Consider the following 14,553-nt stretch of genomic DNA (forward strand, 5'->3'; position numbering starts at 1 on the left):
CTTAAATATAGCAATATTTAAGATAGATATAGTGTTATGGTCAGTTAGTCAGCGAATAATGAATTTTATAGAACTGACGGTGCCTTGGGAAAATAATGAATGAGACATGAAAGGAAAAGGCTGGGACACCAGAACCAACTATTGGGCCTTCCTGAGATGTCGTGGGCCTAACTCAATGACACACCAATGAACGGAGGTGCCCACTTGATGGCCCCAATGATATACTTGCATCTCTAGGATTAGTTTTTTTGCTAATGAGCTAATTAATATGTAGGTAGCTTTTTTTTACATATGGAGTCATTTATTGTAAGTTGGTGTGTTTAGCTAGATAATACGTTTGGTTTTGGGCTTCGTTTTCTTAGTTGAGCGCTTATCCTGGAGTTATAGCACAAGAAGTTTGTGTTTTAATTATAATTTAAGTAAATGCAGATGGTAGGGACTATTATGTTGTTCTGAGACAATTCTGTAGCTATGTCTGGGACTGGGATGATCGATTTCCAATCATCTTCTTTGATGAAGTATAACTCCAAATCGATGCTTTCCCCTTGATACCCAGTGATTTTGATTTTTGTTTTTAAGTTCACTGACTGCACAGTATCAAATGATGTCTGATCCAAAATAGCATACATCCTTTCAAAATAAGAGTGGATGTATATGTACAGAAAATAGGACAAGTTGAGATGAGATAGAAAGGGAGATTTGTATGGAATATAAACACCTGCAAAAATATAACTGAAAAGTAATAGCAAAATATGAAATATTTCCATAGACTGAGTGTTAGTTCAAGTTCGTATTTGCATTTTTAAACCCAGCAAGGATGAAACTCTGAGTTATTGTAGACATTCAAAGACAAAAAAAATAATTATTTGCCTAGTTTCAGGTCACTAAAATAATCCTTTAGATATTCAGTGTGTAGGAAGGAACTGCAGATGCTAGTTTGCACCGAAGATAGACACAAAATGCTGGAGTAACTCAGTGGGACAGGTAGCATCTCTAGAGAGATGGAATGGGTGAAGTCTCTGAAGAAGGGTCTGAAACGTCACCTATTCCTTCTCTCGACATGCTGCCTGTCCCGCTGAGTTACTCGAGCATTTTGTATCTACCTTTAGATATTCAACTTGGTCTTAAACAGTGAAAGTTTTGGTAACTTCTGTCAGAATTGCTGCTGGTGCTATTTTAATCAAATTAATGGCTTTACAATACAAAAAGATAATTGGCAGTTTGGATTACTTTGTAGGAATAGTCATATCTACAAAATAAATTGATTTGCAATTTGTCAGCCCAGAAAACAGATAGAGCAGAACGGGTGTAATTTACAGAACTGCAAAATAAGGGCAATGATTCTGGTGGTATAGCAAGATTAGGTTACAGCCAACAACCTATCTATAATTGTGGACAAGAGATCACTGATCCAAGGGTGACTGGGAATGGGAAGGTTTTTCTCGCTACACCAATAATGGTGTATGATTCTGTAGTGTGAGATTGAACAAAGTAAAATAGGGCTCATGCTTTACATGAAGCAAAGAATCAAGTATCTGACGAAAAATAACTGAAAAAAAATCTAACACTAAAATGAGTACTGTTAAACAGTTTTCTGAAAATGTGGTCTCTTTTGTATCCAGAGTGAATTTATGTTTATTTATATAATTCATAATTGATCAGAATAATAGAAACAAATGTCTTGTTCCTGCCACAATCAAGCAGAATTTGTCTCCCTCTACAGTAACATCATTTAACAACAGAGATCAGATCTTTAATAGTTACCAGAATTACAGGTTTTTAAAATAAGGATCTGAAAACGTGACAACTTGTATTTCATGCACTGGATCATTTTGGTCTGAGACACTGATATACAGTGCCCTCCATAATGTTTGGGACAAAGACCCACCATTTATTTATTTGTCTTTGTACTCCACAATTTGAGATTCGTAATAGGAAAAAAATCATATGTGGTTAAAGTACACATTGTCAGATTTTATTAAAGGGTATTTTTACACATTTTGGTTTCACCATGTAGAAATTACAGCTGTATTTAAACATAGTCCCCCCATTTCAGGGCACCATAATGTTTGGGATACACGGCTTCACAGGTGTTTGTAAATGCTCAGGTGTTTAATTGCCTCCTTAATGCAGGTATAAGAGAGCTCCAAGCATCTAGTCTTTCCTCCAGTCTTTCACTTTTGGAAACTTTTATTGCTGGTTATCAACCAAAGTTGTGCCAATGAAAGTCAAAGAAGCCACTATGAGACTGAGAAACAAGAATAAAATAGACAATGGACAATGGGTGATAATATTGGCCAATTTGATATGTGACAAAATGGAGGATTTCTGCCTTTGCAGCTTTTGTAGAAAGATGTCAAGCAGGTTTTGCAAAGCCATGAGGTTCATGGCTCCAGAATGTCTGGGTCCTGGGAGGAAGGTAAGTGCAGGGTGATGTCCACATGTCCCCTCAATTGTATGTATGAGGGTTTTGCAGAAAGAACTGAGCCTTGCTGTAAATGCATGAACAGGATTGGTTGGGGAAAGGTACGTTATAATACCACTGTTAACTATGTTGCAGGGTCTTTGCACTGTCATCTTGTGATTGGTCAAGGCATGGAGCCTTGTCCGAATTGTTTATGTTACGTGATAAAATGTTTCTTTACTTGTGGGGACTGTTGTCCATTAGGAACTTTATGTAGAAACAATATAATTGGGTATTTTGTGATTGGGTTAGGGGACTGTCAATTAATGTATTGTATGATCTTTATTTATGATTGGTTTGTAGGGGTTGCCCCCGCCCCCACCACCACCCCCCACAGGTCCGATACAGTATATAAGAGGGGACACCACATGAGTCTGCGTTGATCTACTGGGGTAGCACTTGGGACCGTGCTGACTTGCCTGAGGTGTCAATTCACACGAGGCTGAAGGGCTTGGACGAGTAGAGACAAGGATCGGACTCGTGGTGTTGGTTAGGTATCATATAGAAAGCGTGTTTGTGTTTGAGAATAAAGAAGTTTAGTTGATCCAGTGCTTGACTCAGTGTTTTACTGAACCAGACTAATGGGGTGAGATTAGGAGCAGAATTACATTACGGGTTCATCCAGGATCTCAACGGAGCCCCAGACATAAGTTTGCAGTCAGGGAGTGGTTGTTCCAGATAGCGAGAGGAGAAATCAGCGCCACGGTGCGGTTTTCACATCGGTTTTCCCCGCTTCGCTGATCAGGACGAATTGATCAGTTGCGTGCTTGTGTTGGGATTCCTGACAAGATCAGAGAATATTAGATTAGCTGATTCCGCCTTTGTCTTCATTGCTTCATCTAGTAAGTCGGAAGGCATATTATGATAGTCTTTTGTGTATTTTTTCAGATAATCACGAATTTGAAGATATTTAAAATATTGGTTATTTTTCAAATTATATTTCAGTTGTAGTTGTTGAAATGATAGTAATTTTCCCAATTCATACAGATCTTCAAGCGTTTTGATTCCCATTCTTTCTCAGCTAATCTAATATCGCACTTATATAATATCATTTTAAACATAGAAATACCCACAACAGATGGAATTAGAAGAGACTGGGAACAAGAATTAGCTATAAAAATTTCAAAAGAGAGCTGGGATAATCATTTACTACAGGTGCATAAATGTTCGATCAATGTACGACATACGCTCATCCAATTCAAAACATTACATAGACTATATTATTCAAAAACTAAATTAAATAAAATCTTTCCTAATGTTTCACCAATCTGTGATAAATGTCTGTGTCAAGAAGCTACCATAGCGCATTCTTTTGTTTTTTGTACAAAAATCCAAAAATTCTGGTATGAAATATTTGATATTTTTTCAAAATTAATTAAAATAAAACTGGTACCAAAACCAGAATGGATCATTTTTGGAATATCGGAAGGTATCCCTGAATTAAATGTGTATCAGAAGAATTTATTCAATTACGGGCTAATAATGGGAAAAAAGCTCATACTTAAATTCTGGAAAAATGCGCCCACACCAACAATAAAAATGTGGACATCAAATATGTTTGAAACATTACATCTGGAAGAGATGAGATTCCTCTTAGCAGGTAAAGCAGACCAATTCCAAAAGACGTGGTCTACGTTTCTGGACCTATTACAAGCATGAGGTGCAACAGTAATTTTAAAAATAAATAAATAAATAAATGGTATCCGGGCCTGGCAATGGGAGGAAAAACAACAAAAACAGACTTGGTTGGTAGTCCCCTTTCTGCGGAGTATAATATTATAATAGAGCGATTGTTCCTACTTTCTTTTTCTTTCTTTTCTAGGGTCTACTTTCTTACTTTACTTCCTTCTCTAACTTCTTTTCTAAGGGGCTTTCTTTTCCCAACACTCTCTTGCACTTCACGACTCTTGCGCACTTTCTTTATTTTCCTTACTTCGATCTTTTTCTTAAAGCTCAAAAAAATGAAGCGGTACAAAAAATGTATTAAGATATGTGTTGTGTATTATTGTAATTTACCGTACTTCTAATAAAAATAATTTAAAAAAATAAAATTAAAAAAAAGATCAGAGAATAGTAGTCTTGGAGAGATAGAGTCCTTGCCGAAGGGCGTGGTGGGGGTTAGGCTCACAAGGCTTTTCTCTAGTGGGTTAAAGTCCCCACACCTTACTTAGTCAACACCTGTTGCGGTCAGGTGCCATTGAGTTGGCCTGACACCAAAGAGATTTCAGGGGTTGGAGGCCCCGCTCAGACTGGGATACCTGAATTGCCTGGGGTGAGGGTGCGATTGGAAGGACACTTTAAAGATCGGCATCGAAAGCCTGAGCGAAGCGGACACGTGCTGAAGTCCAGTACTTAGCAGGTTGGAAGGAGAGAAGCTTAGGGGATTGAAGGCCCCGCCTACGTGAGTAGTATTAGAACTTCAGATAAGTTCAAGGACTCCGTAACAGTACTGGGAGCCCAGTGTTGCGAGTATAATTGGCTGAAAATACTCTGAGACAATACTGAGGATTGATTATCAAACATAGAGGTGATGTCAGTGGGGTTGAATGGGGTGGATCAGTACAGGATGAATGGAAGGATCACTACAGGATGAATGGGTGATCAGTACAGGATGAATGGGGGTGGGGGGTCAGTATAGTGTGGATCGGACTGTCTGTGTAGGATGAATGGGGGGGATCACTACAGGATTGATGGGGGATCACTACAGGATGAATGGGGGGGGGGGGGGGATCAGTGTAGTATGGATCGGAGGGTCTGTGCACGATGAATCTGTTCACACTCCCTCCCTCCTCCCGGGGGAGGGTTTGTTTTGAAAGTGGTATCGCCATTAGCGGATTGGCAAGCAGCGGCCGCTATCAGGGCGGGAGGGATGCTGGAGGAGGAGGAGGAGCCGCTAACACTGCCAAATATCCTATAGGATCTTTGCTCCGGCCCTCCGTCACCCCACATCCCGTCTCTTTGCTCCGCACTGCGTCGTCGCCACCGACACGAAACGTCACGTTCCTTTTCTCCAGAGATGCTGCCTGACCCGCTGAGTTACTCCAGTTTTTCGTGTCTATCTTCGGTATAAACCAGTATCTGCAGTGACAAGCCAGGCAAAATGACTCTGCATTTAGGTTGCTCGGCAGCACTTTGGGTGGTCATTGGCACCCGGGCAACCGCTAATTTCGAGCCGTGTAATTTGTCTTTGTCTAGATTAGTGTTTAAGTGTAGAAGATTTGCTGCTGACGTGTGCTTGATTGTTTTGTTGCACCTTAGATTAAAGCACCATCCCTCCCCCCCACACCCTCTTTCCCCCCCTCCCCTCTTTCCGCCCCACCCCCTTTCCCCCCTCCCAACACTCCCCCTTTCCCCTCCTCCCCACACCCCCCCCCTCCCCCTCCCCCGTTCCTTCCTCCCCCCCACTCCACCCCCTCCCCTATTCCTGTACCACATCCTGTGCAAAGCCGTCGACACGGCCGCGAACCTTCTGTGAACACGTTTAAGAAAGAACTGCAGATGCTAGAAAAATCGAAGGTAGACAAAAATGCTGGGGAAACTCAGCGGGTGAGACATGCAAAGATTGCATGAGGCTGCCTCACCCGCTGAGTTTCTCCAGCATTTTTGTCTACCTTCTGTGAACATGATTTAATGCCTGCCATCCGGGGCAGGATCCATGTGTACACGTGATAGATGTGGCCCGACATCCCTTCAGACATGCGTCCTGGCCCCTATGCAGAACAAGGTTGCAGACCCCTGATGTATAGCAACCATCTGCTGGAGGAATTCTGCAAGACGAGCAGCGTCTGTGAGGAAAGGAATTAATGTCATTGCAGGTCGAAACTATGCACGAGGACTAAGAATAGAGAGGGAAGATAGCTGGTATAAAAATGGGGACACACTTGTATACTTTCCCCAAACAGTCATCACTAGCTATTGCATAGAAAAAGAGCAATTTTGCATCGCCAATGCCTTTAACACCACAGGTTGTAAACATGCTCATCATCAAATACATCTTGAAAGTCCACCTGCACACAAATCATTCTATTATCAAACAACTTTATTACTTCAGCAAAATACTAAATCGTAGACAAGCAAATGATCCATGCCGAATTCCATTGTCCATCATTTTCAAAATATCACTTCATAATGGCACAGATACTGCTCAAATAAAAAAGCATGCTGCACAACTATCCTTTACCAAACATTTCAGAATTTACATTACATGTTATTTTTATCATAGATTTGCATATATGATTTCAGAAGTACTTTGTACATTTCAATATTATTTTGAGACGTATACCCATCAAATCATAAAATAAGTTTAAAGAATCATAGACGTTAATCGTCAAAAAAATAAACTAATCTTTAACACAAATAACAATGGGGTAGACAAATATATTTTAGTAAAATGGCCTAGTTTATCAAGGAGTTAAGCAAAGTGCTTTAAATCACAAGCCAGGTCTTTCTAGCTCATTCTTTTGGCTGATGTACACATCACTCTTATTTGCCCAATGAAAATAGTTCATCAATCATAACAGTGCATTGGTACATTTCCAGTACGCAAGGCAAGAAAAAACGCGACAAAACTGTGACTTACACGGTTGCTAGCCAGAATTAATATTTTAATAAAATTAATTGCATAAAAACCATCCATAATTTATCTCAAATGAATCCAGAGTATTCTACTTGTGATATTCTCTTAATTACATTACAGGTGCACAACCTTTTATCCGAAAGCCTTGGGACCAGACACTTCTCGGATTTCGGGATTTTTCGGTTTTCCGAACGGAAGGTTTTTAGCGTAGATTTTAACATGTGGCTCAGTGGTAGAGTGCTCGGCTCGTGGCCACAAGGTCGCGAGTTTGCGCCTCGATCCCGGCAGTTACCCGGTCAGGGCCGGCCTTTAGCCGATAGGACCTATTTCTCCCAATTGGGCCCTGCGCCTAAGGGGGCCCCGCGCTAGAGTAATCAAATCAATTGGAGCAAAGATCTTATGCAAGATGGTCCAAGATGGTCCACTCCTGCGAAATACAATGAACTGACGCGTAGTCCGCACCGGAGCGTAACCTCCGTCATTTCAGTAACCCCGACCCGACTTCAGTTATGCCTCTCGCAGCGTTGCGGGGGAACAGTTTAGGTGTTGTTAAATGTTTTTTATCACTTCCTTTTTAAACGGCACATGCCTTGTACTTTTTAAACGGCATATACTGCAGATGCTGATTAAACCGAAGACAGACACAAAAGGCTGGAGTAAATCAGCGGATCAGGCTGCATCTCTGATGAGGAATACGTGATAATAGGAGGAAATAGGTGATATTTCGGGTCGACTTTTTCAATAGCTGCCATGAGGGGAGAAGCGCCGGCAGCAAGAGCGAGCGAAAGCGTGGACAGACGGATGAAAGCAACGTTCATAGAGCGGCGTTGGTAGACATTTCGGGTCGAGACCCTTCTTCAGACTGATAGTCAAGGGAAAGGGAAACGGGAGATATCGGCATATCTTCCATTCACTTGTCCTTAGTACCGTCCATAGCTCTTGCTCCTCTTTCCCCTGAGTCAGTCAGAAGAGGGGTCTCGACCCGAAATGTCACCTACAAAGATCTTTGGTCACCTATTCCGACCTATGATCGTTGCTTTTGTCCGTTCTGTCCGCGTGTTCGCTCGCTCTTAGTGCCGGCGTTTCTCCCCTCGGTCTCCGCCAAACAAACACACACACACACACACACACAGCATGTCCGGCAGATCGCTGCGAGCCGAGAGAGAGTAGAGAGGTAGAGGGGGAAGAAAGGGGTAGATGGGGAGGGGGAATGGAGAAGGGGGAGTTGCCCTCATGCTCCCGGGGCAGCTCTCCCGTCCTTCTAGTCGCCATGCTTCACGCACACAGCCCCGGCTCCCGCCCTCCCCCCTCTCTCCAGGAAGACGCGGTGAACAATACACGGAGGGCCAGGCCGGGGGTTGCAGCAACGTTTACAAACCTCGGACTCGGCTCACGCTCGGATCCAGGCATCCGTTCCCGCCGTTGGACCTCTCCCTCCCTTCCCTCCCTTCCCTTATTTTCTCCTTCTCCCCTCAGACTCCGCCAAACAAACACACACACAGCATGTCCGGCAGATCCTTCCTCTCTCTTTTCCCTTCTCTCCCCTCCCTTTGCCGAAACCCTTCCTCAGACTGATAGGGGGGACTGATAGGGCAGTCTGAGGAAGGGTTTCGGCCCGAAGCGTTACCTATTTCCTTCGCTCCATAGATGCTGCTGCACCCGCGGAGTTTCTCCAGCATTTTTGTGAATCCCTAGACCTAGTTCAATGAGCGTCCACCGAGGGTCACCCGGAGAGGTGACCGCGGAACCTCTCCGGGTGACCCTCGGTGGACGCTCACTATACTAGGTCTAGGGATTCCTACTCTCCCGGGCAATATACCCTCCCTTTTTTCCATGACCGAAAATGTCCGATTTTCGGAGCTTTTCGGTTTCCGGAAAAAAGGTTGTGCACCTGTACTAGGTGCAACACAGCAGTTTATCAAAATACACAATGTGTTTGGGCTTTCCTCTGGCACTGATTCAAAATAGATATTATGTACTTTGCATACAAATGTAAATGGTATTCCTTACATTTTGCACAACTCAGAAATATGCATCCCTTACCTCACCATTGCAAGCCCCAGAGATTATTGTGGATAAACTCTTAAAATGCTTAGCCATACAGTGCACGCCATCTCTGTGACCATCAAGTGATGCTACGAATGGCTTGGCAAAGACACGCTCCAGTTTGGTGGCATTCAGTGCTCTGGTGTATTCCCGAGGTACCTCAAATGGATGCAATGCAGGATCATAATTCCTTGGAACTGAAAATACAAATTGTATCAAATTAAGCAAATACCAATTATTCTACAATTAATTTCTCAATTATTCATAGATAGGTAAGCACTGCTTTGTTGTGGTCGCGAAGGCCTAGACTACATGGTGCAGTTTTCCATCTTCCCCGATGGCATTTACAGGGAGATAATATAACCCGAAACAAACTCATAGCTTCCATTTTTGTTTGCAGAGAAAAACTCCAATAAATTGTTCCCCAACTATTCTGAGATTTCAATGTTTTGTCAGTAAGATGGGGTGATTGTCAGATGGGTGGAAATAGGAACAAAAACTAGAGGTCAAATTGTTGAAAATAATCCAATACAAAACACTTATTTTTATAAAGCTTTGTTGACGATAGCTTTCTGAAAAATCAGCGCATCGAACTGTTGCTGGTTACATTAAATTTTCACCAACTGCAGCCACCAGATGTTCCGTGACTGATGCGACAGTGCGTCTCCTCTTCCTGTAGCCTGATGAATTACTGCCTTCTGCTGCATACCCCCAAATCAATCTTGGAGAGGGAGACATGGGTGGAGGCGGAATCAAGCCCTTAGATCTTAACCTAAAACTCATTAGGTGCCTCTTGACTGGTATCAAATATATTTTGTGTGAAGATCTGAGGACTTGATCTCGTCTCCCACCCCCACCAGTCACAGAAGCACATGCCCTTCTATATGCTCTGTGACAGTCTTCACAGAATTTTCCAATGTTATTGCAAGGAATAAAAAACAAAATTGTGTCTCGCCCAGGGCGACATGCCCAACGATCATTTTAGTTTATTGTCTCTTTTACCGAGGTACAGTACAAAGCTATTGTTGCAGTCAGCGGAAAGACAATACGTGATTGTATTCGAGCAATTTACATTGCGTAGATACATAAGGGAATAACGTTTAGTGCAATGTAAAGCCAGTAAAGTCTGATCAAAGATATTCCAAGGGTCACCAATACGGTAGATAGTAATTCAGCACATAATAGCAGCACATTTGGAAAGCAAGAGTCAAAAGTGTTTTATTGTCATATGTCCCGGATGGGACAATTAAATTCTTACTTGCTGCAGCACAACAAAATATGTGAATATGTAAACATAATCCATTACGGTGGAAGAGAAAAAAAAAATCAATAAATAACAAATATAGTGCAATAATAATATGGTCTTTTGCTGTTCAGAACTCAGAGCTTATTCATTGTTGTGTTTAATAGCCTAATGACTGTAGGGAAGAAGCTGCTCCTGAACCTGGACGTTAGTTTTCAGGCTCCTGTACCTTCTTCCTGATGGCAATGGTGAAATGAGTCAGTGGCCAGGATGGTGTGGTTCTTTGATGATTTTGGCTGCCCTTGAGGCAGTGACCACAATAGATCCCTTCGACAGTGGGGAGGTCAAAGCTTGTGATGAACTGGGCAGTGGTCACAACATTTTCTCTCCTGGACGTTCAAGTTGCCAAACCAGGCCATGATGCAACCAGTCAAAATGCTCTCTACCGTGCACCTGTAGAAGTTTAGGAGAATCCTCTTCGACATGCCAAATCTCCGTAATCTTCTCAGGAAGTAGTCACTGATGTGCCTTCTTTATAATTGCATCGGTGTGCGGGGTCCAGGAAAGATCTTCGGAAATATGCACGCCCAGGAATTTGAAGTTTTTGACCCTCTCCACCATCGTCCCATTGATATGAACAGGATTGTGGGTCCTCATTCTTCCCCTACCAAAGCAGTGACAGGGTGGGTGGCAGTGTGAGCTGCAATGAGGATGCCATGAGGCTGCTGGGTGACTTGGATATGTTGGCAGAGTCGGCAGATGCATGACAGATGCAGTCCAGAAATATCATGATTTGGTTTGGGAACTGCTCTGCCCAGGACAAGAAGGCTCTGCAGAGAGTAGTGTGTTCGACCGAACGCACTATGGGAACTTCACTCGCCCCCCTGCAGGAACTATACATCAGAAGGTGCAACTCCAGCGCCAACTAGATCATGGGAGACCCCTTCCACCCCAGCAACGGACTGTTCCAGCTGCTACGGTCAGGCAACGCCTCCGTTGCCATGCTGTGAGAACGGAGAGGATGAGAAGGAGTTTCTTCCCAGAGGCCATTAGGACTGTAAACTCCTATCTCACCAGGGACTCACTTTACTGTACCATTCTACTGTTTTTTTGTAAAATTTTGGTGGCAAGAACGGGAAGGCACATTATTATCTGAATCGTTTCAGTTTAGGAAAAGGGGAGGTGCAACAAGACATCGGTCACTGAAAGTAAGCATGCAGGTACAGCAGTCAATGAAACATAGAAAATAGGTGCAGGAGTAAGCCATTCGGCCTTTTGAGCCTGCACCGCCATTCAATATGATCATGGCTGATCATCCAACTCAGTATCCCATCCCTGCCTTCTCTCCATACCCCTTGATCCCTTTAGCCACAAGGGCCATATCTAACTCCCTCTTAAATATAGCCAATGAACTGGCCTCAACTACCTTCTGTGGCAGAGTTCCACAGATTCACCGCTCTCTGTGTGAAAAATATTTTTCTCATCTCGGTCCTAAAGGATTTCCCCATTATCCTTAAACTGTTACCCCTTGTCCTGGACTTCCCCAACATCGGGAATAATCTTCCTGCATATAGCCTGTCCAACCCCTTAAGAATTTTGTAAGTTTCCATATGATCCCCCCCTCAATCTTCTAAATTCTAGCGTGTACAAGCCGAGTCTATCCAGTCTTTCTTCATATGAAAGTCCTGCCATCCCAGGAATCAGTCTGGTGAACCTTCTCTGTACTCCCTCTATGGCAAGAATGTCTTTCCTCAGATTAGGAGACCAAAACTGTACACAATTCTCCAGGTGTGGTCTCACCAAGACCCTGTACAACTGCAGTAGAACCTCCCTGCTCTTATACTCAAATCCTTTTGCTATGAATGCTAACATACCATTTGCTTTCTTCACTGCCTGCTGCACCTGCATTCCTACTTTCAATGACTGGTGAACCATGACACCCAGGTCTCGTTGCATCTCCCCTTTTCCTAATCGGCCACCATTCAGATAATAGTCTATTTTCTTGTTTTTGCCACCAAAGTGGATAACCTCACATTTATCCACATTATACTGCATCTGCCATGCATTTGCCCACTCACCCAACCTATCCAAGTCACCTTGCAGCCTCCTAGCATCCTCCTCACAGCTAACACTGCCCCCCAGCTTCGTGGCATCCGCAAACTTGGAGATGTTGCATTCAATTCCCTCATCCAGATCATTAATATATATTGTAAATAGCTGGGGTCCCAGCACTGAGCCTTGCGGTACCACACTAGTCACTGCCTGCCATTCTGAAAAGGACCCGTTTACACCTACTCTTTGCTTCCTGTCTGCCAGCCAGTTCTCTATCCACATCAATACTGAACCCCCAATACCGTGTGCTTTAAGTTTGCATACTAATGTCTTATGTGGGACCTTGTCGAAAACCTTCTGAAAGTCCAGATATAACACATCCACTGGTTCTCCCTTATCCACTCTACTAGTTACATCCTCGAAAAATTCTATAAGATTTGTCAGACATGATTTACCTTTCATAAATCCATGCTGACTTTGTCCAATGAATTCACCACTTTCCAAATGTGCTGCTATCCCATCTTTAATAACCGACTCCAGAATCTTCCCCACCACCGATGTTAGACTAACTGATCTGTAATTCCCCGTTTTCTCTCTCCCTCCCTTTTTAAAAAGTGCTCAGGAACTACTCCAGAATTTAAAGAGTTTTGAAAAATTATCACTAATGCATCCACTATTTCAGCGGCTACTTCCTTAAGTACTCTGGGATGCAACTTATCTGGTCCTGGGGATTTATCGGCCTTTAATCCATTCAATTTACCTAACACCATTTCCCAGCTAACCTGGATTTCACTCAGTTCCTCCATATCATTTAACTCCCGGTCCCTTGCTATTTCCGGCAGATTATTTATGTCTTCCTTAGTGAAGACAGAACCAAAGTAGTTATTCAATTGGTCTGCCATGTCCTTGTTCCCCGTGATCAATTCGCCTGTTTCTGACTGCAAGGGACCTACATTTGTTTTAACTAATCTTTTCCTCTTCACATATCTATAAAAACTTTTGCAGTCAGTTTTTATGTCCCCTGCCAGTTTTCTTTCATAATCTATTTACCCTTTCCTAATTAAGCCTCTGCTGGACTCTGAATTTCTCCCAGTCCTCTGGTAGGCTGCTTTTTCTGGCTAATTTTTACGCTTCATCTTTTGGTTTGATACTATCCCTGATTTCCCTTGTTACCCACGGATGCACTACCTTCCCTGATTTATTCTTTTGCCAAACTGGGATGAACAATTGTTGTAGTTCATCCATGCAGTTTTTAAATGCCTTCCATTGCATATCCACCGTCAACCCTTTAAGAATCATTTGCCAGTCTATCTTGGCCAATTTGCGTCTCATACCCTCAAAGTCACCTTTTTTTATGTTCAGGACCCTTGTTTCTGAATTAACAATGTCACTCTCCATCCTAATGAAGAACTCAACTATATTATGGTCACTCTTGCCCAAGGGGCCACGCACAACAAGACTGCTAACTAACTCTTCCTCATTACTCAATACCCAGTCTAGAATAGCCTGCTCTCTCGTTGGTTCTTCTACATGTTGGTTTAGAAAACTATCCCGGATACATTCCAAGAAATCCTCTTCCTCAGCACCCCTGCCAATTTGATTCACCCAATCTATATGTGGATTGAAGTCACCCATTATAATTGTTTTACCTTTGTTGCACACATTTCTAATTTCCTGTTTGATGCCATCCCCAACTCCACTACAATACAATACAATACCTTTTATTATCATTTAAACCTCACATGAGGTTCAAACGAAATTTGGTTTCTGCAGCCATACAAAAAAAGAACCAAGACACACACCAACACAATTCAATTCACATAAACATCCATCACAGTGAGTCCTCCTCACTGTGATGGAAGGCAAAACTTAAACATATCTCTCCCCTGCACTCCTCTCTCCCCCCCATGTCAGAGTCAAAGACAGAGTCAAAGCCCCCAGCGGGCGATGTTAAATGTCCCGCAGCCATTAAAACCACGCCGGGCGATGCAAGGCCACGCACCGGGTCTTGGTGTTGGAGCCCCAGGCGGGCTCTTGGTGTTGGAGCCCCGGGCGGGCGCTCACAAAATCCCGCGGCCATTCCAAGCCGCGCGGGGCGGTGATGTAGGCCCCGCTCCAGGTAATCTTCAACCCCGCAACTCGGGCGGGAGAAGTCACCGTTGCGGAAGCCCC

The 14,553-nt window shown here is 43.2% G+C and overlaps 1 protein-coding gene across 2 annotated transcripts in view; it reads right to left on the reverse strand.

Annotated features, from left to right (window-relative positions):
• The window catches only part of dcaf13 (DDB1 and CUL4 associated factor 13), a 66,300-nt gene that overhangs the window by 48,207 nt on the left and 3,540 nt on the right, over positions 1-14,553 (reverse strand). For both annotated transcript variants that reach the window (XR_004411624.1, XM_033018907.1), the window contains exon 2: positions 9,084-9,283. Coding sequence is in view for 1 of the 2 variants with exons in the window: in XM_033018907.1 (XP_032874798.1) it covers positions 9,084-9,283 (200 nt within the window). In the remaining variant the exon portion in view is untranslated. The remainder of the gene's footprint in view (positions 1-9,083; positions 9,284-14,553) is intronic.

Source organism: Amblyraja radiata, chromosome 4 (genome assembly GCF_010909765.2).
Source record: "Amblyraja radiata isolate CabotCenter1 chromosome 4, sAmbRad1.1.pri, whole genome shotgun sequence".
Taxonomy (NCBI): domain Eukaryota; kingdom Metazoa; phylum Chordata; class Chondrichthyes; order Rajiformes; family Rajidae; genus Amblyraja; species Amblyraja radiata.